The sequence below is a fragment of the Protopterus annectens genome, chromosome 1.part0, assembly GCF_019279795.1.
Source record: "Protopterus annectens isolate FY-2018-M chromosome 1.part0, PAN1.0, whole genome shotgun sequence".
In the NCBI taxonomy this organism is placed as follows: domain Eukaryota; kingdom Metazoa; phylum Chordata; order Ceratodontiformes; family Protopteridae; genus Protopterus; species Protopterus annectens.
The window spans coordinates 1222269847-1222290842 of record NC_056725.1 but is presented as its reverse complement, the minus strand read 5'-3'; the positions used below and the strand labels follow the sequence as shown (position 1 = coordinate 1222290842).

Sequence of the window (20996 nt, the reverse complement as noted above, 5' to 3'; positions counted from 1 at the left end):
TAGAAAAAATAAAAACTTTTGATAAATGTAGAACCATGGACTCAATGGAAGCTCAGACATCAAAATCAAGACTTTCACAAATAATTTCCAATGGAGAAAGAAGTCTGTACAGAGACAAAACACTGTAAAACAGCAAACAGACTTACAAAAACAGACTGCCAAAATGAAGACAGAACAACCCCTCTTTATGGAAGAACTCAAGGCAGCTCTAACACCCTTGCAAGAAGAAACACACTCCTTTTTTACAAAACTAAATGCTTTTGGAAGTAATATAGATCAAATACTAACTAGACTAGAGAAAAATGAAAAGACAGCTGTAGAGAATGAAACTAAAATAGAAGAAATCCGAAGAAGAACTAATGCCACAGAAAAAACTGTGTCTGAATTACAACAAAAAATAAGAGACTTAGAAGCCAGATCAAGAAGAAATAATGTGCTCATCAGGGGTATCCCTGAAACCTACGGAGAAGCTTCTTTACAATTCTTGCAATTAAAGAAATCATTGAACTACTCTTGGACAACAATGCTGTAGTACAAAATATTACAACAGAGAGATTCCCAAGGCAAGTCTATGTGAGAATATTAAATGCAACTCATGCTAATTTGATTATACAAACTGGGAAAACTAAAAAACAAATTATTTGGAAAGGTAATAAAATAACAATTGCACAAGACTTACCCTTAGCTATCAAGCAACAGAGACAAATTCTATCACCTTTTTGTGCATACTTAATAAAAAACAGAATAACATTTAAAATGAAGTATCCTGCTTCCTTACAATTCCAATACAAGGGGTCCACATACCAAGCAAAATGTAAAGATGAAGCAAACTCAACTTTCTTAAAAGCATTTAATGAGATCCCTCCAAAATAACAGTAAAATGTAAGTAACATCTATACTGTATTTATCAACACTTAAAATGCATCTAAACTATAAACAACCTTAAATCTGATGAAATATAGGCGTCACTAGTATTTTTATTCATTATTTTGAAGTTTCTGAATGTTTTTTATGTCTATATTGCAAGAAAAAGTCTCCATAGGCTTTCCCTTCCATTGCAACATTCTAAAGCCGTTTTTCCAGGAAGCGGAGCCATGTCAGATGTCCCATGACCTTTGACCTCACATCCCACATGCTAATTAACTCATGCAGTGATGTCAGAGCCAAATCAAGTCTACAGCAGCCAAGAAGACCCCAAAAAAAGCAAAAAACTATGTGAATACAATGAGAGAGCCAATAGTTCGACCAGAATGGCATTCAGGAAGTAAGATTCTGTATTACAAGATGGAAAACCAAGAGACAACTACACTTAATGATATGGAACAATTCCTAGCTCCAAAATCTCACAGGTACTGCAAACTTTCCTTAAATCACTAGCAGTAGGAATTTAAAGGCAAATATAGAATAAGAATCTATATGTAATAATTGACAGTCTGGATGATGGAAAGGAAGAAAGCAAGATTTAAACAAGAATAGAAAGGAAAAAGCTAAGGTTAAAGTGATCTCTGCAGAATAAGATTGTTCATGAAGAGAAGAAGGATTACAAGATCGGACTTTGCTATCATCCTATTGTGAATAAAACTGACTTTATGCTCATTCAACATTTTTTTTTGTCTCTCTCTCTCTCTCTCTCCTCTTGGACTAGTAGCAGTTGGACTAGAGAAGGTCACGTAATAATATGTATACTAGATGCATTTTAATATGAAGCATATAGTGGAGCTATATTTTTTCTGCTTATATAGGCAGATCACAAGAATGGTAGTATATAACATATGCTCATACCATATTGTATAATACACTTTATAGCAACAGAGTCCATTGTCTACTAAGACATATTTTAATTCCTGAACTATATAGCACTCAAAAGAAAGTTTGAGATAAAAGAACATAGCTAGCCACATGGAACCATTTACAAGGTTATATATTATATTGAAATATGATCATTACAAGTCACAAGTTACCCCTAATGCCTAATTGGGTTAACAACATCTATATTATTCATAACTTAATTGCTGGCTGGGTGGCGTTTATCCTAGCAGTGTTGTGATGTTTTTTGGACTGCAAAATAATTACTGTATGATAGTTAAAATTGTATATATTTTTACTTGTTTCAATTCTAGGATGCTGTATATACTACTTGTTTACTGGATTAACCCTTCTCTTTCAGAGGATAGTGGTAATTGGTTAGGCACTAGGGAATTTCTGAACGAGTGTTATGTCGCCTCCTCCTCCCATGCTATTGTTTATCAACACACATCAACCACTATTCACAATGCTTTGCCAAATACTCCCCTCATAGCACACATACTTAATTCATCTACAGGACTATTCAAATTAATAATCAACTAAGATGATTAACATAGCCTCATGGAATATAAATGGCTTACAAGACATTAAAAAGAAAAGGCTAGTTATGCACCTTATATACAAATCGAAGTCAGATATAACCTTTTTGCAGGAAACTCATATGACTATGGAACGATGGGAAAAGGGTACAGAAAAAAACACTAACTGGATTCAGCAAATAATAGCATCTGGGGACAGAACCTCATCAAGACGGACAGCTATAATTGTTAAGAAATCTTTTAAAGGGAACATCATTTAACATAGTATTGATACAAAAGGTAGATGGTGCTATTGCACATGTTTGCATCCAGCATACAAAAAACCTTTATTACCTTGTAATATCTATGGTCCTTGCAACTATCAGCTTGATTTTTTTTAACTGAAATATATAACTTATTCCTAAATAACCCAGACCATCTGATTATAATTGGCGGAGACTGGAACATAACAATAAATCCATCCAAGGATATAGGAAATAAAAATTATACTCAGTCTCCTCATGCCACAACCTTTCTATCAGAACTAATTGAAGATTTCAACCTTTTAAGATCCCTTTGAACTTAACAATACACAGTCTAAGTAGCAGATACACATATTTCTCCCCATACCACAAGACCTGGTCTAGAACTGACATATTTCTAATTTATCAAAGCTTTTCTGTTTATGAAGTACAGTATAACTCAGAACCTAGATCAATATCAGATCACTCAAAAATAAATTTAGCAATAACACAAAATAAAACTGGATTTACTACCCACAATACCTCAAACTGGACTTTAAACTTAAACCTGCTGAAAATTAAAGAAGTGGAACAAGAGATTATAAACTCCCTTATTCAATTAAATGAAAACCTTGCAATCAATGATAGTCCTCTGGATATTCAATGGGCAGCCTTTAAAGCCACGGCTAGGGGTATCCTCATCTAAAAAGCATAATTTTACAAGCAAAGAAGGGAAAATATAAGTAACATAGAAGGTAAGCTAAGACAAATCAAACTAGAACTACAAAAAAAATCATTCATCTACTCTTGAGAAACAAATGACAAGTCTACAGAAATAATTTAATGAGATCATAACACTACAATATACATTTACAGAACTAAGAATCCTATACAAATATGCAGAGTAGGCTCAGATCTCTTCCAAAATGCTAGGAAGACTTATCAATCTAAGGAACCACACATGTAAAATACAAGAAATAAAAATATAAAGACAAAATGTATAACTCAGATAATGAAATAATAGGGGCCTTTGAAGAAATATTCCAAACCATCTACGGTCCACAAGATCATATTAATGACAACCTTTTGCAAACCGTTGTGGATAACTTAGAATTCCCTCAGATCAATGACTCTCAGTCTAATAGTCTCAAAAGTCCCTTAACAGAAGAGGAAGTAAATAAGGCTGTTGATAAGTTAAAACTTGGGAAAGCTCCTTGTCCTGATGGGTATGAGGCAGAATTCTATAAACATTTGAAGCAACAATTAACATCAGTACCTTTAAAATTATACAACTATATAATAAAAGTTGGTAATATCAGACCTTTATTTGAACAATTCCAAAGCCATACGTATCCCAAAACCAAATACAGACTCCACAAATCCAAACAACTACAGACCCATAGCTCTGATAAATATAGATTTAAAGATATGTTAAACAATTTTAGCACGCAGGATACAGAAAGTAGCTCCAGTTATAGTTGCACCTGAACAGCTAGGCTTTATGAGTCAGAGACAAGTATGGGACAACACATGAACCATTGATGCCCTATCCCACTCATGTGCCAAGGACAAATCCCCTAAATATGCTTTGTCAGTGGATGCAACAAAAGCCTTTGACAGAGTCAATCAAAAATTCCTCCTCTTTGTACTTTTTCAATTTGGATTCCCAAAAGAATACATAAAAATGATCAAAATGTTATATAGTAAAGCAACTACAACTCTTTATATTAATAAGAAAACATCTAACCCAATATAAATTGTTAATGGCACCAGACAGGGATGCCCAATCTCACCAAACCTGTTTAATTTCTATATAGAAGCATTATTATTACAAATCACTCAGAAAACATACCATCACCTTATTTCAGTATCTAAAACCCAAATAAAATACACAGCTTTTGCAGACAATTTCAATATCTAATTTCAATATCCCAATACTGATTTAAATAAAATCTTATCATCCATAGTTAAGTTTTCCCTAGTATCAAATTATGAAATTAATCCCAAGAAGTCAATTATATATCCAATTAACCCCCTGGGACATAAGGAATTTTACTTTCCATAGACTAATGTTAAAGTGCAATATACTCTGAAATATTTAGGCATAATCTTTGGCCATATACAATCAGATATGTTCAATAACAACATAGTTAAAACTTGGTCCAATATAGTCAGTAACATTAACATATGGGAAAAGCTTAAACTATCTACCTTATCAAAAGCTTCAATTGTCAAAATGAACATACTGCCTAAGATTTTATAACATTTGAATGCCACTTTCATGAAAATTCCAGCTACCATCTTCAACAAGATAAAAGTGCGACAAGAAAATTCATATGGTACCCAAAAAGTACAAGAATTAGCTATAATAAGCTAATACCTTCAAAAGAAAAAGGAGGTCTAAGCCTTCCTGATTTTCAATTGTACTATGAAATTATTAACGCTAGTCGCATCATGCAAATAGCAAACCATGACCCAATAGGCAATGAATGGTACCCACTATGGATTAAATTATTTCACCAAAATATTATAACATCTAAAGTTAACCCAAAAACGATTCCCTTCTTAAATCAAGAAACTCTTAAGACAACTAAAATGCACCCAATTTTAATTAATAATTGTGAACTTTTCAAGAAATTACTGATATCAGTAAATCTAAAAGGCATGATTACTTTTCTACAACCAATACATACCAACCCTGATATAAAACTAGCAAACTCTATTGTAAACCTAGATAAATACCCATTAATAAAAAAATTATACAGTATGGCACTTCTGCCAATTACAAAACCTCTCAATGGAAAATATCATGAACCTACTTAGAGCAAGCAATAAATATAAGGTGATAATTAAACAAATCATATGCTTAGTTAGTATTATAGCCAAAGATATCAACGTAATTGAGCAAGATGCCAAATTAGCGCAACAAATTCAAAAATTGCTTTTAAATAAAAGAAAAATGCTCTCAAATATGTATAAATTAATAGCAAAAATTAAATATCAAAATGCAACTCTTTTCTCAAAGTTTTGGGAAGGAAAAGGTAGTACCATAACAGACAATCAGAAGAAATTAGCTATTAGAAATCCTATGAAACTGACTCTATATAAAAAATGAATATACACCCAGATCATGATCTTTAACGATGCATACTATACATCTGTACTCCTTAACAAATTCAATCCATCTAAGTCACCTTATTGTTCCTTTTGTCTTAATAAAGATGAAGACATCCTCCACATCTTCTGGAGCTGTAAAACAGTTTATAAATTGTGGTGCTCACTAAGATTCCTCTTAGAGAAATCAGGGTATTCAAAATTCACTTTGTCATGGGAGAAAGCAATACAGCATATATTCAAAAGCAAAAATAATAGTTTCTGTAAAGACATTATTATAATAACACTATGCACCCTATTAAGATTTTACTTAGCAAAAAACTAGTCAGATCAAAACTAACCTGGTCAGAATACAAAAACATGGCCAAAAAATATATTGGCTAAGAAGCTTTATACAAAAAGTCAGAAGAACCAAACACATTATCAGAATTACTGCAAAGCATTAATTGATATTTTATCATAAATAGCAAGACACATGCTAATTAAATAAAGCTAGCAAACACATCTCTTAGTTGAGAGAAGTAACAACATTAACTAAGATGACATTTTTTGTACATAAGTATATAAGGTATAGTAGAGTAGACTGTTGTCATTCTGTAGGTTGGTGTTTTACTTCTAGTATTACTCACATTTGTAACCATAATGTACAAGTGAACTGCTATAATATAACATTACCATGACTAACTCATAAGAATAACCTTGTGGTAATCCAGTATTGTAATCCTAGCTATTTCAAATGTTATTTAGTAAAGTGTGTAATACCTATTAAATAACTTGCTCATGTTATCAATCTGTAACATCAACTGTACCATATGTTTATGTCTTGTTTATCTTTTATGTTTGTATTTTATGTGAGAAAATATTCAATAAAAAGATATTTGGTAAAAAAAGACCTAAACAAAGTAGGAGATTTAAAAAATAAATGTAGCTCCAGGATGAAGAGGTATAAAGCCCTGGCTATAACTCAGTCAAGCTGAGTATGACTAGTGACTTGGACATGGGAGGAGCAGGGTAGACAGTCAGAATCCATCTTGGGGAAGGGAGATGGTCTGATTGCTGCTTGACCATGTGTCTGAGGGAAAGCAGGTATATAGTGTGCACTTCTGATTAGAGATGTACATTTGACTCTGCCAAGATGGTAATGATAGCCTTTACCACACATGCACAGGGGGAGATCATGCAAACTGCTGCAGTGATACAGGACCATACATCAGCCATCAGGGGAGAGGTTGTGTCTACATATACATATAAACACCCATTAGCACCCTATCATAATGATGCAGTTCTGCAGACAGATGAATAAGTAACACTGTTGGTTCATTCTGCAACATTCAGAAGGCCCCAGTCCATGGGGTTAGGTCACATCCTCAGGTCACCACGTGAGGATGTGCCCTGCCTCTGTAACACAATGTGAATTCAGAAACAGTACAGGCACAAGATGCTACCATGATCACATAGATGATGGTCTTGCAATTGTTAAATCTCATCCCAATCCACTGAAAGGCCCAAAACTGAGCAGGGTAAGGGTCTTGAGATCTATGGAAGAAGGGGGCTAATGGCTGGCTGAGAGTTAAGCAAAAAAAAAAAAAAAAAAACACATAATGAAAAATATTGTGATCTTGAAGACAAAAAAAAGTATACCTTATGGGCTTTAGTAAATAAGGAATCTATAAATTCTGTAGGTTATTATATTTCCAGATAGTTAAAAACACATATATCTGAAAACAGCAGAGGCAGGGGTGTTTATACAGGTATACATTCATTTAGCCGTCCGTTACCGTGTCAAAGTACCAAATGTCGAAAGCAGTGCAGCAGGTTCTCATATTTCCAAACTGGAGATAGTCAAAACACCCAATATCCCCCCCCTTTTTGACCCATGGTAGCGCTTGTTTAGGTGGTAGAGAGGCCGGAAATGTTGCATTCGGTGTTTTGTACAACATTCTGACCATTTGCCACTTTAAAAATCGACATTCTGGTTCAGAAAAACTAACATTTGGAGATTGTTTCATCGACTAAATGAATGTATGCCATTTATACAATATTACAACAAGCCGCTGCCAAACAGATTTTTTGAAGCTGAAGTAAATTTGCATTGCAAAACTTTAGAGACAATGTACTGTGTACTAGAAGGTAAATGGTAAGTTTTTTCAAGGTATTCAACAGCTAAGGAGCATGGCATGACAAAATATTAAAATCTGTAGAGGCAGGGGATTGTTCAGTTTAGAAGTGTATAAACCTCCTCACAATTTATGAAGCAAAGAGGTAAAGTATGGCGAACATGGTGTTCAAACAAAACTCAATCAAATTAAGAATGGTACCATAAGTTACATAACCAGCTAAATTTCTAATACAATTGGACAAGACAAGCTACTACATAAACTTACAGCAATTTTAACCTAACAATCCTAGATAGTTGTGGTCAACAAGTAACAACCTGCTTCACCCAGGTGAAGCTATACAACCAAATCTTCCAACATCTGAGACAGACACAGGTATAACCTACAAATGTAATACACACACTTCACACATGCAACCACCACACTTGTCTGAAACTTCTCTGCATACACCCCATCCTATCTATTCCAGTCAACTAACTCCATTCCTAGGTTCTCTGCTAAACCTGTTCTGACCTCAACTATCAGACATTTTCCTCACAAACTAAAACCATTCCCTATGAAGAGAACATTAAAATCGCAGCTGATGGACAGGCCTATCCACTGTTCATACTAATAAAGAGATAATTACAAAATCTTACATTCCACTCATATGGAAAAATGGATCCACTTTTAAACACTGAAATTCCAAAGTACCAAAGACCACAATATCAAGACGAAAATGTTGAAACCGCATTATGCTGAATGTTTACAATCCCGAATTTTGAAATAACAAAACAGCTATTAAAAAAGTGCTGTAACAATTTAAAGAGATATGTCCTTAAGATGCTGTACATTGTACTGAAACAAGGAAAATGGCTGACATTAGATTGCAAGCTCCAGTAAGTGTGAGAGAGATGTATTTTACTGTAAAGTATGGGAAAGGTTAACAAGTCTTGCTTAAAGAAGGTTACAGAGATTCTGCTGCACTTCAGACATGTAGTCATAGAGCACTTTCAGGCATATTTGCCATTTTCTTTGGTGTAGTGCAATCTCAGATTTGATCTATTTAATTAGCAGGGGGTGTAGGGGGTGCAGGAGGGCTTGCCCCCCTGCTTAAATGTAGAGTAGTAGATTGTCATTTGGTTTTACAGTAGACTCCTTCTTATCCAGTCTAGCTGAGACATGACCTTAGGCTGGATAAATGAATGGCTGGTTAATCAGAAAAAGCATACAAAATAGCATTTATAGGTTATAAATCAGATTAAAAAATTACACACACACACACACACACACACACACACACATATATATATATATATATATATATATATATATGTTGTATATATGTATGTATTTTCATGAAGAAACAAACAAGAGAGGGAAAGTCTTGGAGGTCAAAGTTTCAGTTTTAAGACATGGCTTGTAATTATATTAGTGATGTGTTTGATAGCATGTGGAGGTCATGAGTGTGTGGATCTATGCTAAGTTATGAACTTTGCTTACAGAAGCATGTGAATAAAGAAACAAGGGCCAGTTTTCTTGGGCAACTCCCAGTGACCACTGAATGTTAATGATCATAAGTTTGAAGCTGAAAGTTCATAACACTGGTCTGAGGGTTAGAGGCATTTAGTGGAGGTCGATATTATGGAATTAACAGGGCTGAGGGACAATGGAATTGGTTACTTCATCTACTGATCACTGGGTTGGTTGTTGCATTAGTTGATGCCATCACTAAACACAGGTAAGTCACTTTTATCCGGTCTTGCTTTAACCTGGCACTTCAGAACATGTTGGCTTATCGTTTTAATCTTAATATGTTAAAATACTGACACAAAAATAAACTTGCAATATATAAAATAAAAACTGCAAGTTCATTTTTGCTTCAGTATTTTAACATTTTAAGATTAAAACAATACACTGAGACATTCTGAAGTGCCCAGAGGAAGCAGAAGTGTTGTTCTTCTCTGTTGTCTGTTGCTATGGCTACAGCAGAAGTTTGAAGGCTGTTTAAAAAGGAGGCGGGTTAAAAGGAGACCGGATAAGAGGGAGTCTACTGCATTTGTTGTTGTAGATTTTTATGGTGGAGGGTGAGATGTTTAGGTTTACTTTTGTATTTAGATGTTTTGAGTGTTGATGTTGTGAAGTTTCAGGATATTGCAGTTTTGGCATTTTCGTCTCAGTATTTTGGTGTTTAAAAGTAGATCCGGAAAAAATAACTTACCTTTACATAATGAAGATAAACTCACTGAATTTTAAAACTATAGGTCACTTTACCATACTTGTCCTGCTATCTAAGGTTCTTGAAAATGCATCCATTCATTATTACTAAAATATCCTCAAAATAATGATCTACTTTCTTCAGTGTGGTAGGAATTTCCAGCCAGGCCAGGGCATAAGGACAACACTATCTTTCCCTAACACCACACATGACAATAGGAATAAAGGAAAATGACTCTCTTCACTCCTTCTGGATCTCTGTAAAGCATTCAGCACTGTCTCCCATACTAAACTCTGTCACAAGCTAACAAAACTAAGCCTGTTTCATCACTTTAATTTCTTTTTTTCATTTAGTGTCTTCATCATCTGATGGTTTAAAATATATTTTCTCATTATCCAAGAATGTGAAGTTCCTGTATAATCTCCATCTACCCTACTCCAAACCTTATTAAGTCTCACAACTTTTATCTAACTGGCCATAATGCAACTACTTCTTTACAGTCTCTGACTATCTGACTATCCCCTACCCCTTTCCACTAGTATCTCTATCTCCCACAGCCACTTCTGTTATCTGGACTTTTCAGTACTCCTACATAATTTGTAACCATCCTCTTCCTATAATTCTTTCACTGTCTCCTACACAATATCTTCTTGACTCTTATAAATTTGATATTAAATAATTTTTTGTTGCATTCATTTTATAATTAGGTGTCAGATCATTGCTATTGTATGTAGATACATTTATTTCCTAAATCCTGTATAACTGCCTTCTACCCATTCTGTAAAATGGAACATTTTTCCCTCTGCCTCTTCTGAAAATGTGACCTGTGCCTTGTTGGACATTCCTGGAAAAAAAGCAATACATACATAAATAAAATAGAAGCCGATGTGTTAAATGGAAAATTTTCTACTGTACTTTTCTACCCACTGAAATAGGTATTCCAGAAGGATCCATATTCAGACTTATACCATTTAAACATTTATATGTGATGCAAAACAGGAGATTCAACCGCATATGCTCAGCCCGGCACTACCAGAGCTATAATAGTTACTCAGAAATCTTTCTCCTCAGTAGAGACATGGTTGAAGTCATTTTACCTGCTACTTAATGCAAAACAAACTCAATTACTTTTATTCACTTCCAAACCTAGGTCATGTGACTAACACTACTTTCACCTCCCCAGATAATACTATTATGCAATTTGTCCTTGAGGCAAAATTATTAGAAGTTACAGTAGATGATAATTTGAAATGTAATGCCCACCTCCAAGTAGCCATTAAACTGATTTGTCACTATTCTTACCTTCATGGTTATTTTATTGTTGCAATGAGTCATTCTGTGGTTTCACTTTAATCATTTCATGATCTACAATACTTTTTCTCTTTTTCTCTTTTCTAATTTTTCATTGTGTGATGCTCCGCCCTTCTGTAATTCTCTGTGGAATGCCCTCCAACCTTTGATGTCATCTATGGTTTCCACTAAAGCCCAGTTCAGTGCATAAAAGCAGCTTTTTTTTTTTTTTTTTTTATATACGTTTTTACTAATTTTAACATACATATAATATGTACATGTACAAATGAAGACAAACCAATTATCATGTACAGTACAGAACAAAATATTTACATTAAATAAAACACTCAAGAAGGTCTTCCATTTACTCCTCTTCATATTTTGTTATTAACACTTCCTGGTTATCTCAAAAACTTGACTTATTACATAAAATAAAGGCTAAACTTAAAGATTCTTTATACAAAAGTGCTAAATCAGATTTCAACTTTTTAGTAATGCATTTTCTATTGATTTAGTAATGCATTTTCTATTGATTTCTAGAAGACCAAAAAAAAAAAATTAATGAAAGCAATTCTGTGAACTGGGAAGTAACACTGATGTCTAATGATACTGATTTAACTTCTGTTGATGGAACTGGAAATCTTTAAAAGGATGGCCATTATTTGATTCGAGCCAGAACTTCAGATGACAGAGATGTTGATGTTGATGAGGCGGTATGGCCTCCATCATACTGTGGTTTAAGGCATTTGGGAAATCTTATGTGACATAATGAATTTCTTTTGCTGTTGACTTTATATGCACACACATGCGCGCGCGCGCACACACACACACACACACACACACATATTTATACATATATATATATATATATATATATATATATATATATATATTCTAAACTGCATTACTTTCATTTTATTGCCAAACTTAATGTTATCACTGATGTTTCACAGTGGTGCACTGTTGTTTTTGTTAATATTTTGAGTAGCACTATTTTTTTGCATACAAAGTACTTTTGTTAGGAATGTACAGGAGAATGTTAGTGAATGGTATGGATCTGTCTGAAAATTAGCTATGAATGTGAAATTAGGAATGAGCACTGTAATGATCCTCACAGAAGCTGTGCCTCACACACACACACACACACACACACACACACACACACACACACACACACACACACACACACACACACACACACACACACACACACACACACACACACAAAACGTACCTCTCAACTGTGCAACTTTTCACAGAATGTCCAGATTTTGGCCTCATATTTTTGGTCTGTTTCTTAAAAGTGTGGTTTTCTGGCAAATCACTGGCAGATTATTCAGGAATGAAGTCAGAAAATAATGGCATACAATTTGAGTTATAGACTTCTTGAGTTTCAGATAATTCAGGCTAATGCAAAACATGTTATTCTATCAACTTTCCAAGTTTGTAAGAGCAATGTTTAAAAAATACCCCCCCTCCCCCGTTGTTTATAGCTTTGTCCAGATTTCTTGGTCGAAGAGCTTGAGAGGTATGACACACAAACACAGTTACTCTTGTGCAAAGGAGTGAAATTTGGTGCATTGTTTCAGTTCTACTTTATGTAATGTTTTTTTTTTCTGAAAAAAATGTAGTTCAGTTATGTAGTGAAGTTTATAAGGGAACAAACATTTGTTCCTGAAGCTGTTTGGAAGGTGATAGAAAGAGGATGGAATGATGATAGTGCTGAGATTAGATCATGGCGATATATTTATATATATACATGGGAGTCATTTATGAAATATGTAATGGTATTGTGTTCCATGGATGTGTGCATGTGTGAAAACCCAGTGAGGAAGATTCTACAATATTCTAAATTGTTGAGAGGTATGCACAGCACAACGTAACTTAGATATCTGAAAATAATTCATAAATGAGTAACTATTTCTACATAAACAAAACACACAGTTCATGTCATTTTTAAAAATAAACTGCAACAAGTATGAGATTGCCAGCAGTACAGCACACAGATACAACATATTTCACCATCACACAAACGTAATGGTGACTACTTGACAAGAAGTTCTGTTTAAAATAGTAACGCGCCCAGTTTAATACTGATTAGATTACAAAACTGAATTTGAATTCATTTACACTGTTTTTATCCTTTCACAGCTGAAGCCCAAGGAAAAAAAAATATATATGAGCAAGTCTCTGAAAAAAAAGTCTGTCATTCTTCAGAATTTCCAGCTCTACTCCAGCAGTGTTAACCTAACATAATATCATGCTGAGGGGGTGAGGCAGGCATGATTGTTGAAGAAGGCAGGAGTGTGACACTGAATAGAGAGAGTTGGTGAATGTTAACACGATACCCCAACCCCATGTAGAAAAATTGGAAAAAAAGGGGGCTGATGATGATGATGATGATGATGGGGTGGGGCGAGTTTCACTGAAAGATATGTTTCAGTATGTTAATGAAAGTTCTACCGTGACATTTTCAACTAGCAAATAAATAATTCCTTCAAGGAAAACATACATAACAGTCAACACTACAATAAATTATACTGCTATTGCAACATACTTAAAAGAACTGCAACAGATTACTTTTAAAAATCATAAAACCCCAGTCCAGGTTAGGCAGAGTCCCTCATTGACTCTCTTCAAGAGGAATCTTGATGAGTGGATGGGAGATCGTAGGTTTACCCCGGGTATCACTTCTGTGTCACTGTTAGACAGAGGCACAGTATACTAACCTCGAAAAAGGGCATAGCAAAATAAATTTAAAATGGGTGGTGAAAGCCAAACACATTCTGGATAGGCTTATAAATGTCCTAGGGCAGATAGCCTAGTATGAACCTATGAACCTATGAACCTATTACAAATTATGCCTCCTTTACAGAGCCAAACTCTCACTAACCTATCATGCTTGAATAACAACTGCAATAAATTGCCAGGTTTGCAACTAACCCATGCAACAAAATCCATCTCTGTATTGCACTTAACAAGTTTAACTGGGTCTAGCTTACTAACTAACTTAGATTTACTCAAAATAAATAAATAAATAAATAAATAAATAAATGATCTTCCTCTAGCCGCAGTGCTATCCAAGGCTGCCAAGACATCTTACATCAAAGCCTCAGTATCCTGACTCCTCCCAAAAAGCAAATAACTCATTTAGGAATCACTGTAATCTTCTTACATCTCTAAGTCATGGAATAACTTCTCTGTCTCACTGAAACAACCCTAACAAACTTTAAAGTTCCATTTAATAATATATTACAAACATATAAATAAGTCTGTCATTCCTGGCTGGTTTATTCTGTATGTTTCTTCTGCTGATCGTCTCCAGTTTTTATTGCAATACTTTCATATATTCTCTATTGCTTTTATTAATAATTTAATCATGCCTGTCTTCACCTCATTGTTCCCTTCTCAAAAACATTGTAAAACTACCGATTTGCACAGATTATTTAATACTACTTGATGTTTCAATTTTCTTCCATTACATTACACTACTGCCATGAATTCATTTTTTTTAAGTTCTTCTACCATGAATATTTGTAATGTTTTGTAAAACATTTCATTAGTTTAGTATTCACTAAAGCAAAGTTTACCTTTTGTACATTTTTAGTACTGTGGACACGTATGTTTTCTCCCTGAGCTTCCCTTGGAAAGGAGATAATTTACCCAGTCAGACTTCACTATTCAGCAAGTGCAAATGAAGAAAGAATGAATGACCTGTGGGAAACCATTAGCTCAGCCATACAGCAGAATTTTGTATCCCTTAAAGTAAAAAGCTGAGCAAGAGTTAGAGAAACTGGAAGAAATTGATAAAACAAGAAAGACTACAGGTCTTAAAGTCTTAGATATTCCCATAGCCACATCATCAACACCTACATAACAGAATAAAGTTTATCTGTGCTGATGAGTCATGGTAACACAAAAAACTAAGGGAAAAGCACATCACACCCAAAAAGATTCCATCATTATGTAAAAGTCTTCAGCATGCTTGCTCTTCAGTTATGGTATCATAACCTAGACCTACACCTGGGCATGGTTTTATAACTCCTGTTTCTGCTGGACATTTTACTTTGTATTTTATTCCAAAGTAGTCTCAGGTTCCAAGTAAAGATGAGTGGTGGTTTCACTTTCAATAAAATGTGCTTCAAGAAAATGAAGGTGGTTCCATATGTGCTCACACGTGCGCGCGCACGCACACACACACACACACACACACATATATATATATATATATATATATATATATATATGGGTCTAGTACCATTAATCAAAATAACACTTACCTGAATTCCAAAAATTCAAGATAACTCCACCAAAACATTAATATACCGAACCGCCAATAATTTTAACAGGGAAACTAGCCACTTGGCTACCAGGGCACAAAACAACAACAAAACCAAATTAAACCCATACAAATGGGGGGCTTTGCCCCCCCAACTAAATATACCAACTCTGAGATTGCACTAATATATAAATACAGATATAGATATAGATATAGATGTGTGTGTGTGTGTGTGTGTGTGTGTGTGTGTGTGTGTGTGTGTGTGTGTGTGTGTGTGTGTGTGTGTGTGTGTGTGTGCATGAAATAATCACATACATAACTGCTTGAGACTCAAATGATTGTAACTATCTCATTTAGTACTGCCCAGCTGACAATGCAAAAATGATAAAATAAAATATTAAATTAAAAACAGATACATTTTTTCAGGGTATTGCAGGGGGCAACTCCCCATGTGCCCCACACTTTCTCACCTCTAACTATACTGACTTAACTCTGTTAGACAAGAAAAAAGTTCCTTACTGTACTGTTTTGGGACCTCATGCAATATGTGTTAATCAATTAAAAGGCAATGCTTTTGCAGGGGGGACATCTGTTCTACTAGTAGTGAAGAGCTGAATATTAGCTTTATACAAGATCTGTAGTCACCTGTAATTAAGTAAATGAATATATGCTTTTTGTGTTGCTGAAATGTTACCATAATAAGGGAACATTTAAATAGGGCTTCAATTCCCTGAAACTAGAATTAGTGGATGCAATCTTTTGTTAAATGAAAAGAAACCTAAATGTATGTTGCTTGGATAATGCGCCGTATTGAAAGATGATCATACTACTGATGCCAAAGCAATAGTCTGCATTGGTGAAATCATCACCCATAAATATCTGTTGTTAATTATAGATCTGAAACTCACTATGTGGATCATAAAATAAAGCAAACATCTCAAAACAATAATAATACCACAATAGAATAAAAAAAATCTAGCTCCAAAAGCAAAGAATTGGCTGCAAAAGCTGTTTTACATAAACTGTTCTACAGAGTAATTGTATTTACTGAACTATGAAAACATACATTCTCTAAGCTCAAGATGGCACAAAGTAGGACTGAAAAACAAAAACAGGCACACTCTGATACATGCTCTGATAACAATCAGTAAAGCATAAAATAACCAAATGAATCGATTTACAACCTGGTTATTACAACTTCAAACAGTAAGACTTCAGGCAAAGAAATAATACTTCATCAGACAACAACGCAGCTTATTGTCTAATATATGTCCATCACATTATTCACAACAAAAACATAATTAACTGCTAATTAATATTTTTGTTTGCTATACAGCCATTAATCTGGTAAGCCTTTTGGACCCAAGTTCCCCTTTGCAGGGAGGAGTTGGGAGCAGTGTATGATCAAGTGACTTTTGTAGAATCACACAACAGGCAAATTAAGGTAGAAGGAAACAAACTCTATACCCCTGGCTGCAGGAAACAGCTTGTTAACTTCTTAGGTCCTTAATCCTCTGCACAAACTGCCAGTTTAGACTGTTGAGTCCTGTCATTCAAGACCATGATGAGTAAGGCAAGGGAAACCTTCACACATTACTTTTCAGTTGTATTCATCATATTCTATAACATGATTTAAATTGTGATCTCGTAATACTCATAATAATAACATTCAGTGCTTGAAATGCAAAGCAATAATTTCTAGAAGAATATTTTATGGACTTGTATACTGTATTACATTGTTTTTCTTAATGGCATATAACTGTGCATCTAACTAATATACTACATTGGAGTATTACAATTTATATAACCTCCAAAAGCACATTCCTTTAGTTTTGTGATGTATATAAACTTAGCAGTTGCCTTAATAAAAATACAAAATGTAGAATTATTGCACTCTAAAATCCAGAACCCACTATGACCACCTTTTGAATAGGGGGCATCAGAAACACATTTTTATAATTTTGATCTCTTTTAAAAGTAAACCCGAGCTTGGTACTTGTTGTCTTTTTAATGGTCTCCTCTGTGTCTACAGTACATTTCTTGCAATAAACAACACTACTAATGTAAACCTACTAGTTTTATTGCAAACATTTTCTACAAAGATAGGTGTAAATCAACATCCGTACATTTATCCAGTACTGTAATAAAAGTGCTTTCTAAAAACTGGCTCCAAAGATTTTATTGTGATATCAAATTGCAGTTTATCTACAATTGTCCCTCATAATCTGTTCATCTGTGATTTAACAACATGATGAAAAGTTTAAAAAAAGATGGAAACTGTTGCAATGAAAATAAGCACTGCCCTAGTAAGATTTCCTTCATATTTTAGTTTCCAATTACCTAACAAGTTTTTGAGATCTGTAACATATAAAATTTATGGAAACACTATTCCATTCTGATTTAAACAATAACAATTCAGTATTTGAATTTCTGAACATTGTAAACTCACAGTTCTGATCTGAAACATTTTATAGAATAAAATCATCATAAAACTGAATAACTGGTAATGGCTTTTTGTATTTTGTTTCAGAGGATTTTTTTATGTTAGCGCTGTTTGTTAAAGGGATATATTTTTCCTCTCAATTTATTGATGTTACACTAACATTATACTGAAAACACTGAGAGATTATCTATACTTCCCACTTGAGAAGGTGACCATATTCATTCTGTAATGAGATGTGACTCAGGTACTTGTGTAATGGAAATAGACATATAGAAAACTAGTCAAGTTAAACAAAAACTAAATGTGTTTTCTTGATTCTGCACATTCCAGGTTTAAGAATATTTTACTCACCATATACATGGGTTAAATTGTACTGGATAACCACATGGGAAATTAATACACATAAATGTGATACCATGTTCGCAGCTTAACTAACAGCATCCATATTTTAATGCTGGTTACATATTTTACATATTGGAAAGTCACAGTAGAATGAACTGCCCTATAGTATTCATATGTGTCCTTTTGCACAGAAGAATAATCAGACAGTATTTATGAAACACACTGCATAAACAGAGACAAGGTATAATTTATTTGTCCCATCACCGTATACATAGACTACATCTTCAGTAATGGGATTATTACAGTCCCACTTCTTGATTTATAAGACGTCCAAGAGAAGTAGTTGTTTAGTAATAAACTAATTAAGCGCATAATTCAGCATAGTTCTTTATAATGATATACATAATGCAGTAAATGTACTTAACCTGAACATATTTTTTTTCAGGACCTTTCCTACAAGGATCGCCATTGGCATGAAGGATGCTTCAAGTGTGCTAAATGTGCCAGGTCCCTGGTGGAAAAACCTTTTGCTGCTAAGGATGAACTCCTTCTATGTACTGAATGCTACTCTAATGAATACTCCTCCAAATGTTTTCAGTGCAAGAAAACCATCATACCTGGTAAGTCAAATTACTTGTTTCACCTAATGTTCTGTAATCATCAGTGAGAATATAAATATATACCCTCTTGCTGCCAGTTATAGATCAACCACATTGTTAAGTTTCAAAAATCTTCTTTCTTAACCACATTTCATGATTGGCTAGTCTTCTGGAGATTTCTGTAATTTCTTTGCATATAATCTTTTTGAGATCATTGCTGATCTTTGCCAGCTAATTACTTTCCTTTTCACTTGTAGTTAGCTTTTATGGTATAAACTGGGCCATTTTCTTGTTGTAAGCATGAGTTTATACCCAGTTCTTGAGTTCAGTCTTTTAGAGCTGTTCCTTTAGTAACCTATTCTCAGCTTGCAGAGTCTGATATTTTACATTTAGATGAAGCAAGACATTACTGATCTTTTGTAGCTCCTGTCCAGTTTTCCTTTTCCTTTCGTAGCCACCCAATGTTAGACTGGGTCTGAAAAACTGACATCTTTTTTGTCTTTCAAGTTCCAGTAGCAGGTCACTTAACTTTTTTCTTTTTCACGTGATCCCACTTGACTTAGCACTTTCAGTTTTACCTCTGTGTTTTACTGTTTCCACTTGTGCAGACATTTCATAGAGTATTTTGAACAAGTCAACAATGCTTCTGTCATTTATATTTTGATATCTTTTTTTCCGGTGAAGGCCACCTAACAACCTAGAAAACTGGCATGTTGTCTTCATTTTCAGAAGCCTGTCTGCTCCAACCTTGTTATCAATTGTTATTGCATGAAGACAACATCCCCTGGCTGGGTTAAAATTTCACTCTCCATTAATGGTCTGACAACATCTTGCAGAGTTATCCAACGTTGTATGAGAGTCTAATTCATTTTCTCTTGTTCTTGCTTACTCATTTGTGGCACAAGTACATTTCCTGTCACAAACTCCACTGCCTTTTTTACAACTTTGAGTTTTTCAGTGGCACACATATAGTTCAGCACTTCAGCATGTTTTGTTCCCTCTTTCCTTAATAATTTTTCACTTTCAAATAAGGATCATGTTACACAGTTGCAACACTAAACTACAATGGATCCATTTCCTTCTCCCTTCCGGAAATGTAAAGCATTTTCCTTCTCTTGTACCAGAACACTTATTATGACTAGACTTTTTTTAGCTTACACCACTTTTTAATTGTGAACCCATGCTCTTGTATCACAGCAATGCTTAGCATTTGTTTCCTTCCATGATATCAGTGCATTTATTATTTGCTGCCTAGTTGGCTTTATACTGAAAATAAATCTTTTTACTTGGTGGAGGGCTTTATTTTTATGATCAGTTCCTTGGTTTCACAAAATGCAATCAGAACTTTGTAATACAGTTTTATCATGTGCATCTTTTCTGTTGTAAGTCTTTGAAAAGTCAGTTTTTCCTAGCTATCTTTCAACTGCATGAAGATCCCTTTTACTGTTGGAGCAAGTCTCTATATGAGTACAAGACAAACATTCCTGGGTGGCCAGTGCTGTCTTGCATCTGCTGTTTTGTTTTTCTCTTAAAACCTACCCCCTAGTTTTCCCTCCCCCCATTCCTTGATTACATGGCATGTATCATGTGGCAAGTTTGCAGTGAGGCTATGTGATGTCTTGGCCCTCCTGCACTGATGCTGAGCCTTGCTCCCCACCCTAACCACTCTTAGACTATGTCCTTCTCTGTACAAACCAAACCGCTATCAAGTACATCAAGGGCAATGCCCACATAACTACCCCCCAAGGACAGGTGCATGTATTCCCTCGCTGCCACTCTGTCAGATGCCAAGCCACTGATCAAACCTGAGGCATGTGAACCATAGTCAAAGCTTTATGCCACTATGCCACCAAAGTGGCTATCTACATATAAAGTTATATACTTTAGTAGACACAGAGCCTTGCAAGATTCCGTGCTGTATATAATTATATCCTATAGCACAGACAGAACCTAGTAAGAGTTAATGCTGTGTAAAGTCCTGCCATTTGTCAGTGCTTTCCATGCACTGCACATTTATTTACGTCTGCTTCTCAGCAGGCAGGTCATACA

At 34.6% G+C, this 20996-nt stretch overlaps 1 protein-coding gene across 1 annotated transcript in view; it reads left to right on the top strand.

Moving 5' to 3' along the window:
* The window catches only part of FHL5 (four and a half LIM domains 5), a 73949-nt gene that overhangs the window by 33234 nt on the left and 19719 nt on the right, over window positions 1-20996 (top strand). Inside the window, exon 3 of the mRNA XM_044065752.1 lies at window positions 18794-18968. Within this exon, the coding sequence (XP_043921687.1) occupies window positions 18794-18968 (175 nt within the window). The remainder of the gene's footprint in view (window positions 1-18793; window positions 18969-20996) is intronic.